The sequence below is a fragment of the Anoplopoma fimbria genome, chromosome 22 (assembly GCF_027596085.1).
Source record: "Anoplopoma fimbria isolate UVic2021 breed Golden Eagle Sablefish chromosome 22, Afim_UVic_2022, whole genome shotgun sequence".
In the NCBI taxonomy this organism is placed as follows: domain Eukaryota; kingdom Metazoa; phylum Chordata; class Actinopteri; order Perciformes; family Anoplopomatidae; genus Anoplopoma; species Anoplopoma fimbria.
Genome location: NC_072470.1, coordinates 8107613 through 8128294, shown reverse-complemented (window position 1 = coordinate 8128294; position 20682 = coordinate 8107613). Strand labels below are relative to the sequence as shown.

The following is a 20682-nucleotide window of genomic DNA, read 5'->3' as shown; positions in this document are numbered from 1 at the left end:
TAGTGATTTTTCCGCCAGCAGTCGCTCCAGGCCACTCATATTGCCAGTGTGCGTGATGAGAGATGCGGTTGCGTCACCGGCTCGGCAGCCGGGACAGATGACCGGCGCAGATGTAGAGTCAAGGCAGCCACAACACAAACGGAAATTAGTTCTTTCTGTGTGTCTTCAAAATAAAAGCACGTGAAGGGGTTATTTGAACTCCCAACTGGTTTTGCTGAGTAGTTTCTCCTCTCTGGTTAACGGCCTTGGGGTGATGTGCATGCTTATAGGTTCAAGGATCATTTATTGCTATTATGCAACACAGGGATGCACAACAATATTCAGTTGTATTGAATTTGTAGCACGACAAACACTTTGGCAAACCAAACCAAACGGTAGTACATTCCTTTAGTGCATTTTGGGGAATTTGCATTATGATGTAAACAGAGTCCGACTCCTCTCATCCCACCCGACGAGCACGTTTAATTTAGGGGTGAATTACTGTGGTTGATTAGACACTGTAGAACCAATGACATTTAAGAACAGTTGGTATAACACGTTCTCTTGTTTCTTGATTGAATCTTTCTTATAGCTGGAATTCCTATTTGTGGCACATGGTGTGATGGGCTGTTAATAGTAAGACTCAACAGTAAGGGATTCTGGGTTGATTCTTCAAACTTCAACTTTTGTCGGCTCTGCATAAACATTTTGTAATATATAATTTGATATCAAAGGATGAATGAAAATGTCCAGGTCCGTTGATGCAGTTTCAACAATTTCTTTATTGAATCAATACATCATAAGTAATTCTGTGCAGAATGGAGCCCATACAGAGATTCAGCCTTCAGTCTGGACTTATATCTGTGTTCTGCATCCCTTCAATGTGCACAAAGGCAAAACACATGTTGAGCAGTACATACATCATTCGGACACCTTGAAACATACACTTTTTGAAATACGTTCCTGAGACCCCTAGTATCCTCCCTCTGTGCAAACATCACAATAAACAAGGTTGCCATGTCTTATGTAGGTCATGAGGTCATTGTTAGGGCAGCTCCTAAGAACCCTGACTCTCAATATCACACAGCATGCAACAACTTCATGGCCTCATTACAACAAGGTATAGCAGAATATGATAAAATACATTACAATTTCAACCAAATTGTGCACTTTATGTGTGATAAAAACACAGTAGGTATAAAGAAAAGGATTTAATTAAGTGATTAGTCATCAACCAGGTGCGTAAAGAATTTTTTTCAGATTCCACGTTTATTGATGGAAAAATACAGAACTGTGTTAAATTGTGTGTACAAATGATTGCGATTGTACTGTGCAACGTTGTGCCATGATCATATGAGGAGATGAACTGTTGACATGATCACGTAACCTCTGTATCTTATGTAATCATATTGTGACCCTATAAATGATGTACAGTACCAGTCAAAAGTTTGGACACACCTTCTCATTCAATGTTTTTTCTTTCTTTCTTTATTTTATTTATTTTTTCTACATTGTAGATTAATATTGAAGACATCCAAACTATGAAGGAACACATATGGAATTATGGACTGAATTTACTTGAATAAAGCTTGTCTAATTAGACATCTCCCTAATCCAATTAACAGCAGAGTTACAGCAGCTTCTGCTCACCACTGAGCCGTTTCCTTTAAATTTGTGTTATTTCTGTTACTTTTCTTTTACTTATTTAACTGTATTACTATTTTTTATTGCTCATTTGCTTATTTATAATACTTATTTTGATCTTCTTTTTATTTACTATGTCTCTTGTTTGCACTATCCTCTCTGCTGCTGTAATCCTGTAAATGTCCCCGCTGCGGGACTAATAAAGGATTATTTTATCTTATCTTATCTTATCCTATAAGGCATATTCATTTCATGTGAATGCCAGCTTTATTGGATCACAGACCTGTGTGACTTATAAAAAAAATAACACCATTGAGTATACTGTATTGAAGAATATACTTGACTCTGACTGAATTTGAAAGTAAGATATCAAACATTAAACAATACTCAGTTACTTAAGTTACTGTGGATTCTTTACTGTTTTTTTTATTGCTCATTTATAATACTTATTCTGATCTTGGTTTTTTTATTTACTATGTCTCTTGTTTGCACTATCCTCTCTGCTGCTGTAATCCTGTAAATGTCCCCGCTGCGGGACTAATAAAGGATTATTTTATCTTATCTTATCTTATCCTATAAGGCATATTCATTTCATGTGAATGCCAGCTTTATTGGATCACAGACCTGTGTGACTTATAAAAAAAATAACACCATTGAGTATACTGTATTGAAGAATATACTTGACTCTGACTGAATTTGAAAGTAAGATATCAAACATTAAACAATACTCAGTTACTTAAGTTACTGTGGATTCTTTACTGTTTTTTTTATTGCTCATTTATAATACTTATTCTGATCTTGGTTTTTTTATTTACTATGTCTCTTGTTTGCACTATCCTCTCTGCTGCTGTAATCCTGTAGATGTCCCCGCTGCGGGACTAATAAAGGATTATTTTATCTTATTTTATCTTATCCTATAAGGCATATTCATTTCATGTGAATGCCAGCTTTATTGGATCACAGACCTGTGTGACTTGTAAAAAAATAGCGCCATTGAGTATACTGTATTGAAGAATATACTTGACTCTGACTGAATTTGAAAGTAAGATATCAAACATTAAACAATACTCAGTTACTGTGGATTCTTTACTGTTTTTTTTTATTGCTCATTTGCTTATTTATAATACTTATTCTGATCTTGGTTTTTTTTATTTACTATGTCTCTTGTTTGCACTATCCTCTATGCTGCTGTAATCCTGTAGATGTCCCCGCTGTGGGACTAATAAAGGATTATCTTATCTTAATCTTATCTTATCTTATTTTATCGCACAGGTTTTATTCTGAAAGCCTTGACCGGAAGCCGTCGGGTGCATTTGCTCCATCCTGACGCGCTGCTCTCCTGGCTCAGACGCGGATCAGCAGTCTTCTCTGCGCTGACGTCTCGGGGAAAAGGTGTGATTTTGGGGAAATGCTCGTGCGCATGGCTTAAACTCCAGCTGTTTTGAAGCAGACACGTGTTTTTTTTAAAAGTTCTGCAGGATGAGACGGGAGGAACGGGAGCACTGCGTCCCGGTACCGGCGTGATTTTTACGCATTGTTCCACCATGGAGGAGAAGTTCAACAGGCTCATCTTCATCCCCATCGCGGCCGTGCTCTTCCTCATGATCGGCTACCAGTACGTGTGCCCGGCGGACAGCAACACCTGCTACTTCAGAAGCGCAGATAAGGGGCTCTTCCAGCGGTACTCCTCCGGGTTCGAGCTGGTTTACACGGAGCAGGATGAGGACCTGCCCTCCAAGATCACCTCCAAGTTCAACTTCACAGAGCGGGACCTGGACCGGCATGTGGACTTCAACATCCGAGGGGACGACGTGATGGTGTTCCTCCACATCCAGAAGACAGGAGGCACCACCTTCGGGCGGCACCTGGTGAAGAACATCCAGCTGGAGCAGCCCTGCGACTGCATGCCCGGCCAGAGGAAGTGCACCTGCCACCGGCCAGGTAGAGCAGAGTCCTGGCTCTTCTCCCGGTTCTCCACGGGCTGGAGCTGCGGGCTGCACGCGGACTGGACCGAGCTCACGAGCTGTGTGCCCGTGGTGATGAACAAGAGGGACAAGAAGAGCGTCCAGAGGAGCAAAAGGTGAAGGGGGGGGCGACCTGCGGGACAGGTGTGGTCCATCAGTGGACGGCCACTCACTCATTCATAATCAATAAAATGTATTGAAGCTCAACTCATTCATTCATTCACTCACACTAGTTGATCAATCGATCACTCACTCATTCACTCGATTGATTTTCTGGTTTGCTTACAGATCATTTTTCCAATATTAGGTCACTCACTCACTCACACTTATTCAATCATTCACTCACAAACATTTATTCACTCACTCATTTATTTACTCTCATCCAATCACTCACTCACTCACTCCTTCACACACGTATCACCTCCCTTACTCACTCACTCATTCATTTACTTACTCATTCATTTACTTACTCTCATTCACTCACTCACTCCTTCACACACGTATCACCTCCCTTACTTACTCACTTATTCATTTACTTACTCACTTACTTACTCACTCACTCATTCATTCATTTACTTACTCTCATTCACTCACTCACTCCTTCACACACGTATCACCTCCCTTACTTACTCACTCATTCATTTACTTACTCACTCATTCATTTACTTACTCACTCACTCATTTACTTACTCACTCACTCATTCATTAATTTACTTACTCTCATTCATTCACTCACTCACTCCTTCACACACGTATCACCTCCCTTTCTTACTCACTCATTCATTTACTTACTCCTACACAATCACTCACCCTTTCACTCGTGCATTTCTACTCACTCATCCACTGGTTTACTCTCGACTGGTGTTTTTAATATGGATTCATTCACTCACTCCCTCAGTTGGTCATTGAGCAACTCAATTAAAAATGAGGCAAATTAACAAGCGAGTACAAAACTACTGATCATATTATATATTATTCAGTCACAGAAGACTCATAAGTTTAAATAAGTTATGACTGTGCACTAACACAGACTCTCAAGGAGTGTCATTTAAATGATCAGTCGATTAATTGACTAGTCAATTAGCAGAAAATGAATGGACGACAATTTCCCTAATGGATTTGTTAGTCATTTATGGGACAAACACGAGAGGAGTCCTGTCCGTAGATTAGAGTGAGCTGTTAAGCTTCTTTTGCTCACCTAGAGGCGCTAAGTCAAAGGTAACTGGATTTTTTTTTAACACTATGCGTTGGTCTGTTAACTGATTTCTCCACTGCTTTTTGTCCGCTTGTGTGTGTTCTTATTGGAATGCAATGGGTGGTGTCAGAGCCGTTAACATCCACGCACGCCACACGGTGCGTTAACACACCGGCAGGCCGCCTCTCCCCCCTCCTCCTACTGAAGGTCTGTGTCAATGTCCTGTAATTACAGAACCTCACCGAAGCTTAAGCGAGTAAAGCACTTAAGAAGGACAGGGTCCTCTGAGGTGTGCCGCCTGCGTGTTGAAGCCAATTTGCCATGCAGTTGGCCTCAGAGAGCAAATCTCCATATGTTAGGGTTAACATATGGGGGGGGGGGTCTTCAAGAATCCTTCCAATCCACTAACAGTCCTCCGTGGCAGCCATCCTACCTTTTTAAATAGTGTTGACGGGGCGCCTCGGAGCCAAATCATCACTACAAGAGAGGCAACAACACTTGTCAGCTCAATATAATGAAAAATCAGAACGCATTAACATCGACACTTAAAGGGGGCTGATTGCAGACATGAGTTGGCTTCGATCTCTAAAGATGAGACCGAATCTGGGTTACTCAGCAAATTCCCCCCCGTTGTCAAGTGTTGATCATACTGGTTAGGGGAAGTGTTTAATAGAGGGTCATGTTTCCACCTGGAGCTAATGAGCCGTGAATGAACTTTGGCGGGGTCTGATATATTTTTTTTGTGTGTGGTTTCCTGGTTGCCTGGTTCTTCCACAGAGGGGTCAGAGGTCAACGCGACTCCCGGGGAGCTTTTGGGGATTCATCGTCCGGTCTCTGAAAGAACAAATTTAGTATCTGCTGCGTTCAGTGGCACTGATTAAGATGTTGGAACGTGCATATTTTTTTAATTTATTTGATCACTTTACTTTTTACAAGTTAACAAAATTAGTTTAAGTTACTTGTTCCTTTACTTTCACTTTAAATTCCTTAGTTCTTACAGTAAAGTCTTGTGTGCACATTTGTCACATATGACCAGATGCAGATATATATATATATATCGAGAGGAAGGTATCAAATTTGAGCCAAACACACCATGAGTCATAACTCACTCTATACCCGTGAATTATGTTCTGAGTCACGACTCATTCAGCAGCAACAAATCTGTCACATTAACTTCTCATTTCCCAGCAGCAATGCCTGCTTGATTCGCCAGTCAACGCCGGCGAACTAAAGACGTATAAAAATATCAGGGAGCACGTCGGATCGGCCAGGAAATAATAAGACGGTGGAATTAAGTGGAGCCCTCCTGTCATTTCAGAGTCAAACGGCTGAACGGGGACAATGCAGATCTTATTCTGTGTTGCCACCAGGTTTCATAACAAGTTTTTTGAAGCCCCTCAGTTGGTGGACTGTGATGGACCGGATGAGTTTGTGCCGAGGCATGTTACTGCTCAGCTTAATGCGACATTTAATGCCTCTGATCCATTCTGTAAGATCAGTCTGCTTTGGTAGATTTGTGTGTATTTTAGCCTTTTCTTATAAAAGTTAAGATAGATTAGTTGTTTTTACATTATATAAACAAATATAATCCCCATTTCTTTCTACTGTACTTGGTACCATAAGTCCAGATAATCATTTGGCTCTCCAGGCTCATGTACTTTTATAAAAGCACTCCAAACATTCTTTCCTAGTCGGATTGCAGAACACAATCCAAATCAGTAATGGCATGCTTTGAAGGATGACTCTTGTCTTATACGAGTCATATATAGCGATGGGAACGCAGACAGTCAGGGATCAAACATCAGGGGAATGGATGACGCCCACACCTATCTCAAGGCAACATCCTGCAGGGTGTGATGTGGTTTGCAGAGACGTCTTATTAATCTCATTTTGCTTCCATTTTCTCCTACTTCACTGTACACAGAATGCAAATGAATGCACTTTTCCCCCCCACTTTTGTTATTTGAATATTAGACATTTTTCGCATCAAGATAAAATCGTTTGTGGTGCTGATTCACCAATTGGGTGCCGTTAAAACCATGGTAGAAGACGACGACGCAACTAAATGGCTTAAATATAAAAGCCCAACCTCAAACTTTGGGAAACAATGCGGAGAACGTGACGGGAATACGACATCCGTTTGTTTCATGTATTAAATTCAGGTTTGATTAATGAAGATCTGTTTTGTTTTTGTCTCTTCAGAGAAGCTTAAGTGCGGACCTTTCTGCAAATTTTGACTGGTTTTAGAATTTCGAATGTTCCACTCAGATGGAAGATCTTTGGGAGTTGTTGGTGGTAACCAAAGTAGCTAAATTGATAATTTAAATGGAGGCATAAAGAGGTGCATTAACCATTATAATAAGTAATATAATGTTTTTTCAGTAAACAGCCTGCCTCTAACCAATAAGTCGAAATATATTTATTATAATAGGAACTTTGGGTTTTCTTCTTTGCAACCACATTTATTTTATCAAGACTGGCCAAAATTATTTTTGTGACCCTCTGGAGGGGGCTCCACCCCTATGTTGGGAACCACTGGCCAAACTAAGCAATGAAATGAGAGAAAGTGTGACTACATTTTCTAAAGTGTAAACTGAAAGTACAGAACACACATTACTGTACATAAGAAAAGATACCAAGCAAATGTTTCACATTCCTCATGATATATATATTTTTTATACATATCGTTGCTGTGCTTGTGGGTTGTTCACATGAAAAGTTTCTTCAAATGCATAAGACTAAAGACCGAAAAAAACGAGAGATTAATCACTAATCAGCTCCTTGGTTACCAAACAGGTTGGCATGGCAACCGGCTCCAGTTTTGTTAAAGCTCAACTAGCGATGCTTTATGGGAAATAGCGTCATGGTTGTAACACAACCTTGTCAAATCAGAGCAATTAGATGAATTGAGCACTTGCACATTTATAAGGAGGACCATAATGAGATTTGTAATTTCGCCTCCCGTCAGGTTTTTTTTCCTTCTTGGCTCCTTTCTTCCTTCCTTCCTTTATACATTTACTTCTTATGTAACAACATCTATCCGTCCGGCCTCCCTCTGTTTGGCAATTTCCCTCCTAATATGCAAACTTCAGCGAGTAACACGCGGTCGGTTTGACTGGTTCTTTGGTAACAACACCACTGGTCAGGGGCTCCTGCAGGGCTTTACTTGCGACATCGAGTTGTGGCATTCACGACGCAGCGAGCTACAAAATTGCCGTGCGGGCCAGACGTCAGACCTGCTTCAATTGCCCGGCTTCCCTGTTGGTCCACGGCCGCCGTCCTCAAGCAGACCGGTCAGAGAGTGTAACCTTATTACTGACCTCATTATTTCAGATTAGAGCAAAGAATGCCAACCGGCTGGCACACAGATAAGCCGTCTAATTAGTTCACAGTTAAGGTGGTTTTAGCTTTTCTTTTGGTAATGGCACTCTATTACTGGTGATAATGACACTGAAGGCATTCAAATATGCAGGAAGTTGACAAGGTTTTGTACTCAAACAGGGATGGTGAGAGAGATGATTTTATCTTAATGCAGTTTTTAAGATCTTCTGTTTCCTCCTGCTAAACCATGTTTCACAGAAATACTTGGGAAAAACATCCGGTTTTCAAGTTTTTGACATTAATCTCCCTTTGCAGTCGCAGTGAGTCAGTTTAAATCCTCGACCAGAGAGAGCTATGCGCAGAGATTTCAGAGAGGGGTGTATATTTCTGAGGAAATGTGCTCAGCTTGAAGCGGAGAGTATTCCTTAAAACCCTTTAGGCGTAATAATACTGCCCTTTCACTGGCAACGTTGCTTTTGAACACAGTGTCAGTCTCGAGGCTTACAAGTCAAGTTGATTCAAGCTGCTGACAGCCACGCAGTGTTATAAAAACTTCGCATGACAAGAACGCTGATTGACAAAAAAATAGTGACCTTCAGTTGCTGGAAGTCACACAAACTGCTCCCGGTGGATCTGCGTTGCCTTTAAAAAGTGAAACTATGGAACCTCTTAAAGATGAAATAGCAAAAAAAAATCTCTTCCTAAGGAATAGTTGCATTCACAGGCAGTAAAAACACACCCTTTGCTCAATTTAAATCGCTCAGAGGTTTTGCTGCTACAGCTTTACTTGGTCTGGTATGGGGGTTAAATGTAAGCCATTATTCCCATAACCCAGAAGTAAAAAAAAAAGTGTAAAAAACTGTTATCCCGAAAACAAACTGCCAAGGCCCACCCCTCCCCCAAAAAAACAAACATACTCTTCATGCAACAAACAGAAGCACATGGTAAATTATTATAAAGAATGACTCCATCAGGGTTGGGGTTAGGGTTAGAGGGTGTTTGTGTATTTTTGGAGAGGTGAGCCTTTGGAACAATGGGCCTATTGGCATTATGCAATAAAGGGCCATCGGAGCAATGTCATGACACCAAATGTTAGCTAGTGTTAGCAAACTTAAGATGAACATTTCTGATGAATATTGTATGACAGAGAATACAGCTTGCAAACTTTATGCTTCCTGTGTGCTACGGCAGCATTAAGCACTATCCAATAAAAGTTGCTTGTTGTCTTAAAGTTGCCTCATTTCACTTTGAGGCAACAAAAAAGTGGCAGAAGTTCTAATACCGGCGAGTTGGATTCTATATATTTAAGCAGACCGTTTGCTTTTCCCTGAAGCTCTGATTCGTCACTTCTTGTGGGTGTAAAGGTATATGTACAGTACCTGACACCAGAGTTTTATTTTTGGCAAAGGGTGAATGTACAGGTCTTTTGGGAGCTGTGATGTGGGCCGATAAAGCATAAAAGTCTCTTCAGGTACCATTTAGTTGTAGTTTTCGTCAACGCTTCCTATCCTTACAGAACACTGTGGAGGAGGCCAAGGCAATGACGTCTAATGTCTGCTAACGAGGTATAGACGTTAGGTGAGCTCATTCGGGTGTGTTACAGTATGTCTATTCACACTCATGACTCAGCACATCGTCTTCGCCAGCCTGTCGATGACGTCTGGTAGGGTTAAGAATATCACCTCTTGCATGACTTGGCATATTTTGATTTATGTTACAGTCTGCGCCAATATCATGGGCAACGTGACCTTGATCACTTGTCTCACAGCAGAATAGTTTTTATATTAGTAATTAGGTCCAACAGAGCAAGAATGACCTCTGAACTCCCTGTGGAAGGGAGACAATTACTGATGTTGGTACCAAAGTGGTTCCAACCCATGGGTTGTATCGACCCTTTGAAATTGGTTTGTCTTTAGATTTATTAGCTTTATCTGTAGATTTACAGTATTACTGGATTCGAATCTAAAGATAAAGCTTATTATACCCCTAAATTGAGAGCTATTCACTTTCAAACTGCCAAGACATGTAGGTTCATGAGTTTGAATAGAATAATGAGCTGATAATACCACAGGGTTCCTACGCAAAAACATTTTGTAGTTGGCAGCATGCAACACTGTAGCCAATATTAGCTTGTGATGTTTTAAGTGAAAACATCACAAGCTTAATAACCCATTAGCCAATGCATTAGTTTTAGTTTAAATACCCAGTGGCACTTTAGCTAATTGGACAGTGACAGCATATGGAAGACAGCTTTTTTTTATTTTTATTTGACGACAATTATATTTTTACCTTGATACTATATACAATTATATAGTTTAACATAGTGTTCTCTTTGGGTATTTAAACTAAGGTGCATCAGGTTATCATCACCCAGGGCTTCTTTTCCTTTTTGTTTTTCATTTCGACCATTGATTGCTGTCAAAATATCCTTGCCAACTTATGCTAAATCATCATAATGACTTTGAGAGAAAACCCTCCTATAATTATGACTTACGTTCAAATACGTTCAAATAATGACATTTGTTTCAAACAGATCATCAGATAGGCATACTATCTCATAATTTGTAATTTTAATTTAATTAAAAAAGAATATTCAAATAAAAATATCTAATAATGAGAAAAAAATATCGTAAAATTCTTTTAATCAGAGCTTGATTTTTAAAAATTGATTGTATAGTGGAATATAGGATCAAGTTACTCGTGTGTAGTTTCTGTTTAAACAAATCCATTACAGCACTCCCTCGATGGCGTGTTGTATTCTTGTGAGAAATTCAGAGGATTTGGTAATCTCCACACTCCTTAGGGGGATTAAGGGCAGTCGAAGACAGGTTTTATTATACGGAGGGAGGAGGAAGGGAGGGGGGATTAATCCAGAAGTCCAGATTTATATGGAAACCTGTCGACTGGATTGGAGATTTCTTTTCACAAAAACAGCGCGTTTTTTAAAAGAGAAAGAAAAAAAACCACCAGAGGTTAGAGGCCTCTGCTAGACAGATCATTATGTGCCCTCCGTCAAGCTACTTCGTTGGTGCCGTCAGAATTTTTGTAAGTCCTCATGGAATGAAACTGTTCAATTGCATGGGAACTGCATCAGATTCAACAAAGTCTTTATCGCTCTTGTTGTTATCTAGGTAAGCGGGATGTAGCATAATGTACCTTTAATTTACAGAGCGATTATAACAGGAAGGACACAAGCCGTAAATCGCCCTCGACTTTCAAAAAGACTCAATGCCGAAATGCTGCAGGAAGAAATTGGTTTGCCTTTCAGAGATCCCTCAGCAGTTTGTGTGGGTAGATGTGACCTTTGCGGAGCACCGTCTCCCATTCATCCTTTTCCATATCTACATGGACCGAGAGGACTCACTGACACCTCGCAAAGCTGCAAAGATTAAGAGGTCATGGTAAGGTTAAGACGCTAAAGCTATTGAAGCTGCGCGCGGCTGGTCGTTGTGTGCGTGGACGAAACACTACGCATAACCTATGGGAACTACATTAAAAATAAGTTGAAGGAAAACAGAGCATTCTGTTCCCTAGAAGAAGAGTTTCAGTGCAAAGATGATTTTGTATTGAATACTCTGCATGGTTTAATTTAAAATGTATGTTGGCAGCAGCCCCTCCCAGAGTCTATCGCCTAGTTTTCAGCGAAACCACATCTTCACACCATCGCTTGCCCGGACACCTCCCGTTTCCGGAACCACGCTCGGTTCCCTCGTCTCAGCATCAGCCTCCCTGGGGCTTTTTCTTTTTTTTCTATTCTCCTTTATCGCCCAAAATAGCATCTCATATCCACAACCGATGAAGATCACAGTCTCCTTGCTCATCGCCTCTCTCCTCACGCTCTGCGCTGATTTATCTATCTATCAGGTGATTTTACCCGCCGATACTCCCCATAAGGGGGTTGTGTTGTCGAGGGGGAACGTGTGCTATCGACGGATCATTTTCGAGCTGAAGGACAGCGTTGGTAGTTTTTTTGTGTGCATGCGCTTGTTCTGGCAGTGATCCCGCTGCGTCACAGATGGGGACCGCACTCATTTGGCCCGTAATTGGCGCACAAAGATTAAATTAGAACAAGAGAGAGAATCAGATGAGTGAAAATGGATCCCGCTTGACCTCTTGTTCTGGAGACTGATGTGATGAGATTCAGCTTCCCTCTTGATAATGTCCCCTTTAACATGCAGACCTGCTGTTCCTGAATCTGTACCCTCTGACATCCCTCTTTCATCCATCTAACAGTCAGCCTCATTTACTTTTTTGGGAGGGATTTCGAGCCCCTCTGCTGTGTTTTATAGCTCTTCCCATTTGTCACTGCTGCTCCTCTGTAATTACCCATTCCCCAACAGTCAAGTTGGCCTTGCTGAAAAATCGAAGCAGGCTAATATTTTATCTGCTTTTCCACAAAATCCTTCCTGTTCCAAGGGCTGAATGTTCTCCCTGTTCAGAGGCTTATTCAACACGCTACTGTAAGCAGGACCATTCTATGAAGATATTTGATAACATTTTAGGGATTATTTTGGTGTAAAAGGATGTTTTTTTTATGTCGAAGGCCAAATAGTTTTTTAAAAAATGTAACAAGCAAAAAAATTAAAAAAAGTTTGGAAAAAAACCTTTCTTAGATTTTTTTAATTAATGGTTTAACAGTCAAAAACTCAGTTTATCTGCTACAACAGGGCATATGGAACATTTATGGAAGCCCATAGGTGACTTTATTAATGTAATCTAAACTACATGAAAATGTAATTCCATAATTGCATTATAATTTTCCATATATGTAGGTGTTATTTGAGCAAAAATCTACTTATATTTCACATATTTTAGGGGCGTTCTATGAACGTATTAAAATGAAAATAAAAATACCACCTTGAAAATCAAAATTTCAAGGCTATACATGGACAATATTTAAATGCATTATGCGAAACAACTTCCCCAGACTAACTAACTTACTTACTTTGTCTACTGTATGGTGCTGTATGGGCATTTTTGCAACTACAGCTGGAAACGACACTATGAGAGCTGTGAGAGTGAACCAAAACATTAAAGCTGCGGGCTGTAAAACAGAAAAATCTGCTGAAAGAGGCTAAAACGCTCAGTAGAGATGGAGGTGAACTGTAGAGTTGGGTAAGTTCATCACAGTGAACGACCCCTTCTACATTACAAATAGTCATGTGATCCATTGGTAATACAAGAATATTGTATGGAGCAGCTTTAAAGATATTTACTTATCTCATATATACACATTTTATATTTCTATGAAAAAAAAATCTTTAAAATTACATTACATGTAGGATATTTTCACAATGTTCTTAGGGCTGTTTATGTCTTTTACCATCTTATGTTCAACGTGAGAAATGGGCATGAAGCTGTTATTTTTTTCAGATAGTAATTAAATTGTGAACGCAATGATTAAGGCATCCCTTGTGGGCCCAGAAACACCTCCACGCTCCGTCTGTGAGAGTTATCAACACCCTGAGTCCAGTGTGGAGTCCACGTGCAGTCCTGTACTTGTTTTCAAACGGCCTTCTCCTCCCGACTGGGCTGATATAAACAACATCCAGAGTGATACATCATTGACGGCGCTCATTGGAACAGTGAGAGGTGGAGCCGGGGCAGCGAAGCCATTCTTCAGACACGCCTCGACTAAAAGCAACATGATGTATTTACAATTCGAAAAAAAAGATCTAATAAATAAGATTGCTGTCGATCCAGATACTCATTGTATGGGCGGCCTCTTCAGCAGCATAAATAGTTTCCATCAAGGCTTTTATCATGAGCCTGACTGTGTCCTTGATGGTGGGGAGTGAATTAACAAGGCGGATATCGATCGTTTGCTGCGAGTTTCCTCTGTAGCTTTTTGATGGTGATTTAAAGAGAGAGAGAGAGAGAGAGAGAGAGAGAGAGAGAGAATTGGGGAGCGAGATGGAGAGAGGCCCCGATCAATAGTGTTTGCAGGTTTTGCCATATGGAGAAAGGTGACAGGCAGTGAGAAGGTCATGGACGAGGCATCGGATTGATCGGTGGCAGAATGTGACGAGCTGATTTTAGCTTTACCTTTCGGGACAGCCGCACATGACCGCACACACGGTTTGGTGTGTTGCCGGCGATTGTGTCATTATGTGACAGAATCAGCGCCTTTGAGCGTCACTCAAATCTCCCCGAGAACAATAGATCTTTGGCCCGATCGATCAGGGAATCCGGAAAACATCGAAAGTGTTCCCACTCAGTCCCATTCAGGCCTGAAAGACTTTAAAGCCATTTAGTGCATTAGTAAAGAGCTTAGGCACTGGCGTGGAATAAACCGGGGCGAATGACGGACGATGTTTGAGAGATGGATGTTGGAGAGGGCTTGTTTTATACTCAGGGAAACCTAGTCGACCAACGAACAGTTATAGGCAGAAGGCAAAGATGGTCTCAACACCGTTTCTTCTTGGAATATGCAGGGATTTGACAAGAACACTTATTAATTTAGAAGCAACCGAATGTTTAAAGCTGCTGGAACAGGCGGCGCCGGTTAACAGTCAGTCATTCTGGGAACATGGCGGCTCAGTCGCTACTCGAAAGGGTAAGAAGGCCCAGCGAGCACCAAGTTCATGGCCCAAGGGAAACGGCAAAGTCTGGGCGAGAGGTGCTGTAAAGCCGACACAGCAGGAGTTGTAAACCACTTCAAAACTTTAAGCCAAACTTGAGCCGGTTGCTACGCTATTAGCATTAAAATATTTTCAGTTCATTATGAAACTGTGGCGGGAAATAAAAACTTTTGGCGGGCCTCTGGAGTCAAGGTAACAAATGGGAAGCACTATGTTTACATGCAAACAAACAGAACATTTAAAGCTGCTGTAATCCATATTTTTATATCAATAATAGATTTTGCAAAATTTAAAGGGTTCATCCTTGGCCCATGATACACCCTTCCAACAAGTTTCATGTCACATCAAAAGAAGAAAAAAAAAAAGCCGAAAACATTACCTACTGGGCGGAAGTAATTATCATCTGACACTGCAGTTCCCTCAGCTAGGGGAGTTTTAGCAGCTTTCAGCTAATTGTTTTGGTTCATTCTCACCACTCTCATCAGCCTCGTTTCAACAGACAAACACAATAGACAAGTAAGTAAACCTAATTGAGCATTAAGCAGCCAAATAGCTTCACAACAGAGTGAGTGGAGACCAAAACAGAGCTAAAAGTAGGGTGAATATTGGAAATGCGTACTCCAGTGTAAAAAAGGTGATAATAAGTTGTCTGCCCCCAAGTGAACAAAAAAACCAATACCATAAGAACTTAAAAAGACATCAAATTTTGGGGTTAATGTTTCTATTGAAAACACATTTTTGGGATCAGAATAGATGGATCAAATTCTCATGCCACTTCCCGTTTCCTGCACGAGAATTCTTCAGCCACTCATCCGACTAGTAATTACTCCTGACCTTCACTGTCTGAACCCTGCCTCTGTCCCTGACACGAGTAAGAGGAGAGCTTTGACATTTGCCGCTCTTCGTCAATAGGTCACGATGAAAGCGCACACGCGGAGAGGCGGGGCTGCGTGGACATTTATCGATCTGGGCCCGTCTCGCGGTTAGCTGTACAGATAGATGATAGCCACGGGGAGGAGGACGAAGAGACTGAGCCGCTCTCCAGGAGGTACAACAAAGGGGGGCCGCTTTGAGAGGCACTCACATGTATGTGTCCATCCATCAACCACTGTCCGCTCAACCCGGCGAAGATGGCAGGGTAATTCACTTAACCTCCACTGTGGATGGCCATTATCTCTGGGTGGCGTGCCTGTCTGCGGCTGTGTTCCGCCGTGATATCATTATGGCACTCACTTAAGTACATATCACGGCTGATTGATATCTGCCGTCTGGCAATAAGTGCTAAATCGTGGACCTTTTAAGGCTGTTTATCTAATTTCTCAGTTTAGCAAAATTGAAACAATCGCAGCTGCTCTTATTGTGAAAGCTCCTGTCTTTACATCCAATATACAGATTTTATTACAGTGAAAGGATTTTTAACTGTTGGCGATCAATGTGTTTAAACAGAATGTATCATGTTTGCGTGACGTACCTTTAATAAGCATCAGCGACGCTTTTCTGGACATCCTTTCCTCCATTTCAATCCATCCTTTGCTAGAAATGTAATTGAAAACGTTTGTTTTTTCTTGGGTCAATAAAGAGGAAGTCAAAGAGGACAATCTGCAAATGGCCTCCTAAAATGACTCAGATACACATCTTGTAGATTAAACAGGTAAGTGAGAGCAAAACTTACTATAGGAGAGTGTAGCAACAGGCAGGTCGTCAGCAGAAGCATCCAAAGTGGCAAAACAGGCAGGTGAGGGGTCATTAGTAAAGCAGGCAGGCACACAGAAGACTGGAACACATGGCAGCAAACAAATGACTGAATGCCAGGTTCACTGTGGAGCTGACGAGGGAATGTGGAGCAGGTGTGCAGGTGTGGGGTGGATGTTAAAAAATGTGGCAACACACCGGGGACAACTGGGACGGCTGTGGCGTAGTGGAGAGCAAGGTAGTTCTCCAATCAGAGGGTCGGTGGTTCGATACCCGACTTCGGCAGTCGATGTGTCCTTGGGCAAGACACTTAACCCCAAGTTGTTCCCTGAAGGCTTGCCATCGGTGTGGACTGGATGTTGCATGAATGTTAGTTAGAGTCTGATGGTGGCACCTTGCATGGTAGCCTGTCATCAGTGTGTGAATGGGTGAATGATATGTAATATACTACTGATTGTAAGTCGCTTTGGATAAAAGTCTTTATTGTCTGCTAAATGACTGTAATGTAATGTAATGTAACTGCTGGACAGGGAGGGAATTGCATGTGGGGAAATGACAGGAAAAAATGTCTTGTATAAATAAAGAGATCAAAATAGTAACAACAAAAAGATGGATTTCTTTAGGCTCATAGACGTGTGTTTAGCCATATGCAAAGGAAAACATTGATGACTCTATCCGGACTCTATTTCATCATAATAATCAAATCAAAATCTAATAGGACCTTAATGATGTCTGAATTGAGAACAGAACCAATTTGATTGAACATAAGCTCTTTTTTACAATTTCCTATACAATCACTCCTTTACTCTGCATCATACAGATAATGGGATTCAAGCACAGCATCGCAAATTGCCTGACGTGATCAGTTTTTTATTTCACGGTGATGACGGTGATTGCTCATAGCTTAGATAGCACTTTGGACATTGCTGTTAGCGTAGCAATTTGTTTGACCGTAAACTTGGCAATTGCTTATTGCGTATATTGGTGGCACTCATTATGAAAATGAATGGTCTATTAAGAGAATAAATAAGATTAAACACAGGGTTCACCCCACCCAAATAGTTTTCATACATCCCCTTAGTTACTGGCAGAGTATCTCTTGGCATTACTTTTGTCAACACAAGTAGTCCATACTGTTATACACTAGAAAACCTACAGGTAATCCTAGAAAAATAAATTACAAGTTATAGGAGCGTACATAAAGAACAAGGGGGACTGATCACACTTGTAAAAGGGTTTAAAAGAGAATTTTCCGGAGCGGCATTGCTGTAAAACGTCCTTGCATATGAATTCTTTATTAAGCCGTTGAATGGAAGCTCCCAGGAAATAAACTGCAGCCTTCAGGAGAGAAATAAATAAAATGTTCGGCTTTTTATTCCGGTCGGGTCGGGGTCTGACATTGTGAGGTCACCGCGCACAAGACGAACATTTTCAATTTACCTTTTATCTTTGTAAATGGCTGAAATTCTCCCCGGCACTGACTCTTTTAGTTACCTCGCTGCTATGCTGGTCATCTCTGAACTCAATAGATAAAGGAGAGCCGTGTTTGTTGGTTGAATGGTTGCTTTTTTCTTTGCAAAGCTGAGTTACAGCAATTTTTTTTTTTTTTTAGAAGCTTCATTCATGGCAGATCAGAGGAACGTGAAAGGTGCCGGAGATGAAAAAAAAGTATTTATTACCAGTGGAAGACAGGGGCACGACGGAGCGAGAAAAACTAAATTTATTACACATCTGCAGGATATTAAATACTATACCTGCTAGGTTTGCATCTCATTAAACCCTAATCACACTCTCAGTACACTATATATGCTAGGGGTTTCTCCACTCTCCAAATCAACCATTCCATTTGACATACATTTTTTACAGCTACGCCATTGTTAGACTATTGAATCTTGATTCGCAAATATCAACAAATAATTGTTTTTTATGCCCTGACAACTGTCATTTGCATTCATAATGTCTTTAAAAAGAATACAGGAATCATGGTGGATCTCATTTTTGAATTCAGCGGTCGAAACCTTTTTTGAAATCTAGTTGTGAAACTGCGGCATGATATGAGAAAATGTATGTCTAGTTTCTTCCTTCTTCACTGAGTCCGATAAGACGGTTTCTTCAACCTTTGTATGGTTCGCTGCACGCGCATCTTAACTTAATACAGTATGCTGTTGTAATTCAGTTTGAAAGATGTTTTAAAACAGAATGCTGGGGCTGTTTGGCTGTACTAAAAGTCATATCATTTACGCAAAGGTAAAAAAAAAGTTTATGCTAAGCTAAGTGTTTATCCCAGAAAAGGAACTGGCTAGACGCCTCATCTTATGGATTTTGTTTTCTCTCTCTCCGCAGGAACTTCTACTACATCACAATGCTACGCGACCCCGTGTCACGCTACCTCAGCGAGTGGAAGCACGTGCAGCGTGGCGCCACCTGGAAAACCGCCCTCCACATGTGCGACGGCCGCCCGCCCACAGAGGACGAGCTCCCCGCCTGCTACAGCGGCGAGGACTGGACCGGCGTGCCCCTGGTGGACTTCATGAGCTGCCCCTCCAACCTCGCCAACAACCGGCAGGTGCGAATGCTGGCCGACCTCAGCCTGGTGGGCTGCTACAACATGTCGTCGGTGAGCGAGCTGGAGCGCGGCCGCGTGCTGCTCGCCAGCGCCAAGGCCAACCTGCGCAACATGGCCTTCTACGGCCTGACGGAGTTCCAGCGTAAGACGCAGTACCTATTCGAGCGGACGTTCGGCCTGCGCTTCATCCGGGCCTTCACGCAGATCAACAGCACGCGCGCCGCCAGCGTGGGCATCAGCGAGAAGGTGCGCTGGCGCATTGAGGGCCTGAACGCCCTCGACGTGGAGCTGTACGAATACGCCAAGGAGCTGTTCCTGAGCCGCTACCAGCACAACCGCCAGAGGCAGCACCAGGAGGAGCGCGAGAGGAGGTGGCAGGAGAGGCAGCAGAGGCAGCGGCTGCATAGGACCTATCTGGCGGAGCTGTGGAGACTAGGAGGAGGAGGAGGTGGGGAGGAAGAGGAGCAGGTGAAGGGGCTAGAGGAGGTAGCCACTACAGAGGACTACAGCAGCCAGGTGGTGAGGTGGTGAGGAGGACTAAAAGACATCAACGAACTACCGTTTGACTCATTGCGCTTTACTCTCCTCTGCTGTGAATCTGCCAAAAAACCTTCCCGCCCTCATAGCTCTCTGTTGGACTGCCGAATGGTGTCTTACTATATATGATGGATGTATTTGTCATTGCAACGTTTTGTATTTCTTTAAAAAAAATTCCTTTCTTATGGATATTTTTTGGCACTGCAGTCGTGAATTGTATTTATTTCCTCATCGGCTTTGAATGTTCTCAAAGCAGGTTCTAAAATTCCGCTCACAATTAATAGAACTGAAAAAACAAACAAAAAAAAGAACAAGAGGAAGGCCAATTTTAAACGCGGTGAAAGACCCTGAAAGGACCCTCTGTGTCATGTGTGTGATCTAGCGCCGTGTTGATCAGTGAAATCTCGTAGTGACTCTGTGGTTCGGCTTCGTAAGAATATCAAAGCACAAACTTGGCAAAATAGTCTGCGGTGTGTTTTTTTTTTTTTTTCTTTCTTACTGATTAAGAAAGGCAATTTCTCGCAGGAAATGTGTTCAATAAAAAAAATATATATATTATAATAAATGCAGCATCCCGTCATGTAAATTTGTCCTTGATGGACTCTCTCTGGTCCGCATGTATACACGGACGTGTTCTACCTTGCTCCATTGTTTTTTCTTTTCTTTTTCACAGCATGTTCTCACCATAAAAATTTGAAATCTTCATGCTGTCTACCGACTTCTTCCACATCCACACACGGACAAAAAGACACACTGACGTGGAGGAGGAGGAGGAGGAGAGCTGGGAGACGGATCTGTCGGGGTCGGTTTCCGGCGCTCTTACATCACACAGAGAGAGAGAGAGAACATTGGTGTTTCCACCGTTAGGGCATTGATCACAGGCTCTTCGCTTTCCAAATTGATCATTTAAAGTTCAATTGAGCATGACTCGGGCGCCGCAGAAAATAGAAGAAACCAATTGGCTTGCTGAACCCTTTTTTTTCGTCCCCCCTCAATAATCTAACAAACATACAGCAGCTCCATTTGCAAAAAAAGTGTTTCGACACATTTAGACGTAATGATTCCCATTAGTATCCTGTTTCCGGAAAGCTGTGGCCGTGGTGATCACTTTCCCCCATACTTTTCATTTTAGCACATGAGGACTTCCTCCTCATGTGCTAAAAATGAGGATGAGGAGGAGGTCAGTCAGGAGGCAGAGAAGGA

The 20682-nt window shown here is 41.8% G+C and overlaps 1 protein-coding gene and 1 long non-coding RNA gene across 3 annotated transcripts; one reads left to right on the top strand and one right to left on the bottom strand.

Annotated features, from left to right (window-relative positions):
• The first annotated feature begins 2742 nt into the window (after nucleotides 1–2742).
• Nucleotides 2743–19473, top strand: LOC129111852 (heparan-sulfate 6-O-sulfotransferase 3-B-like). The gene is made up of 2 exons (XM_054623984.1): nucleotides 2743–3703; nucleotides 18720–19473. Exons 1-2 carry the CDS (start codon nucleotides 3168–3170, stop codon nucleotides 19471–19473), a joined length of 1290 nt encoding a protein of 429 aa, XP_054479959.1. The 5' UTR covers nucleotides 2743–3167.
• LOC129111853 (uncharacterized) lies at nucleotides 3709–16478 on the bottom strand. Of its 2 annotated transcripts, none has more exons than XR_008532349.1 (3): nucleotides 16357–16478; nucleotides 16156–16217; nucleotides 3709–3720 (listed from the first exon to the last, which is right to left on the bottom strand). It is a non-coding gene; the product is annotated as an uncharacterized LOC129111853 (long non-coding RNA). The 2 variants fall into 2 exon arrangements; XR_008532350.1 differs by lacking the exon at nucleotides 3709–3720 and adding an exon at nucleotides 5176–5259.
• Nucleotides 19474–20682: the final 1209 nt, after the last annotated feature.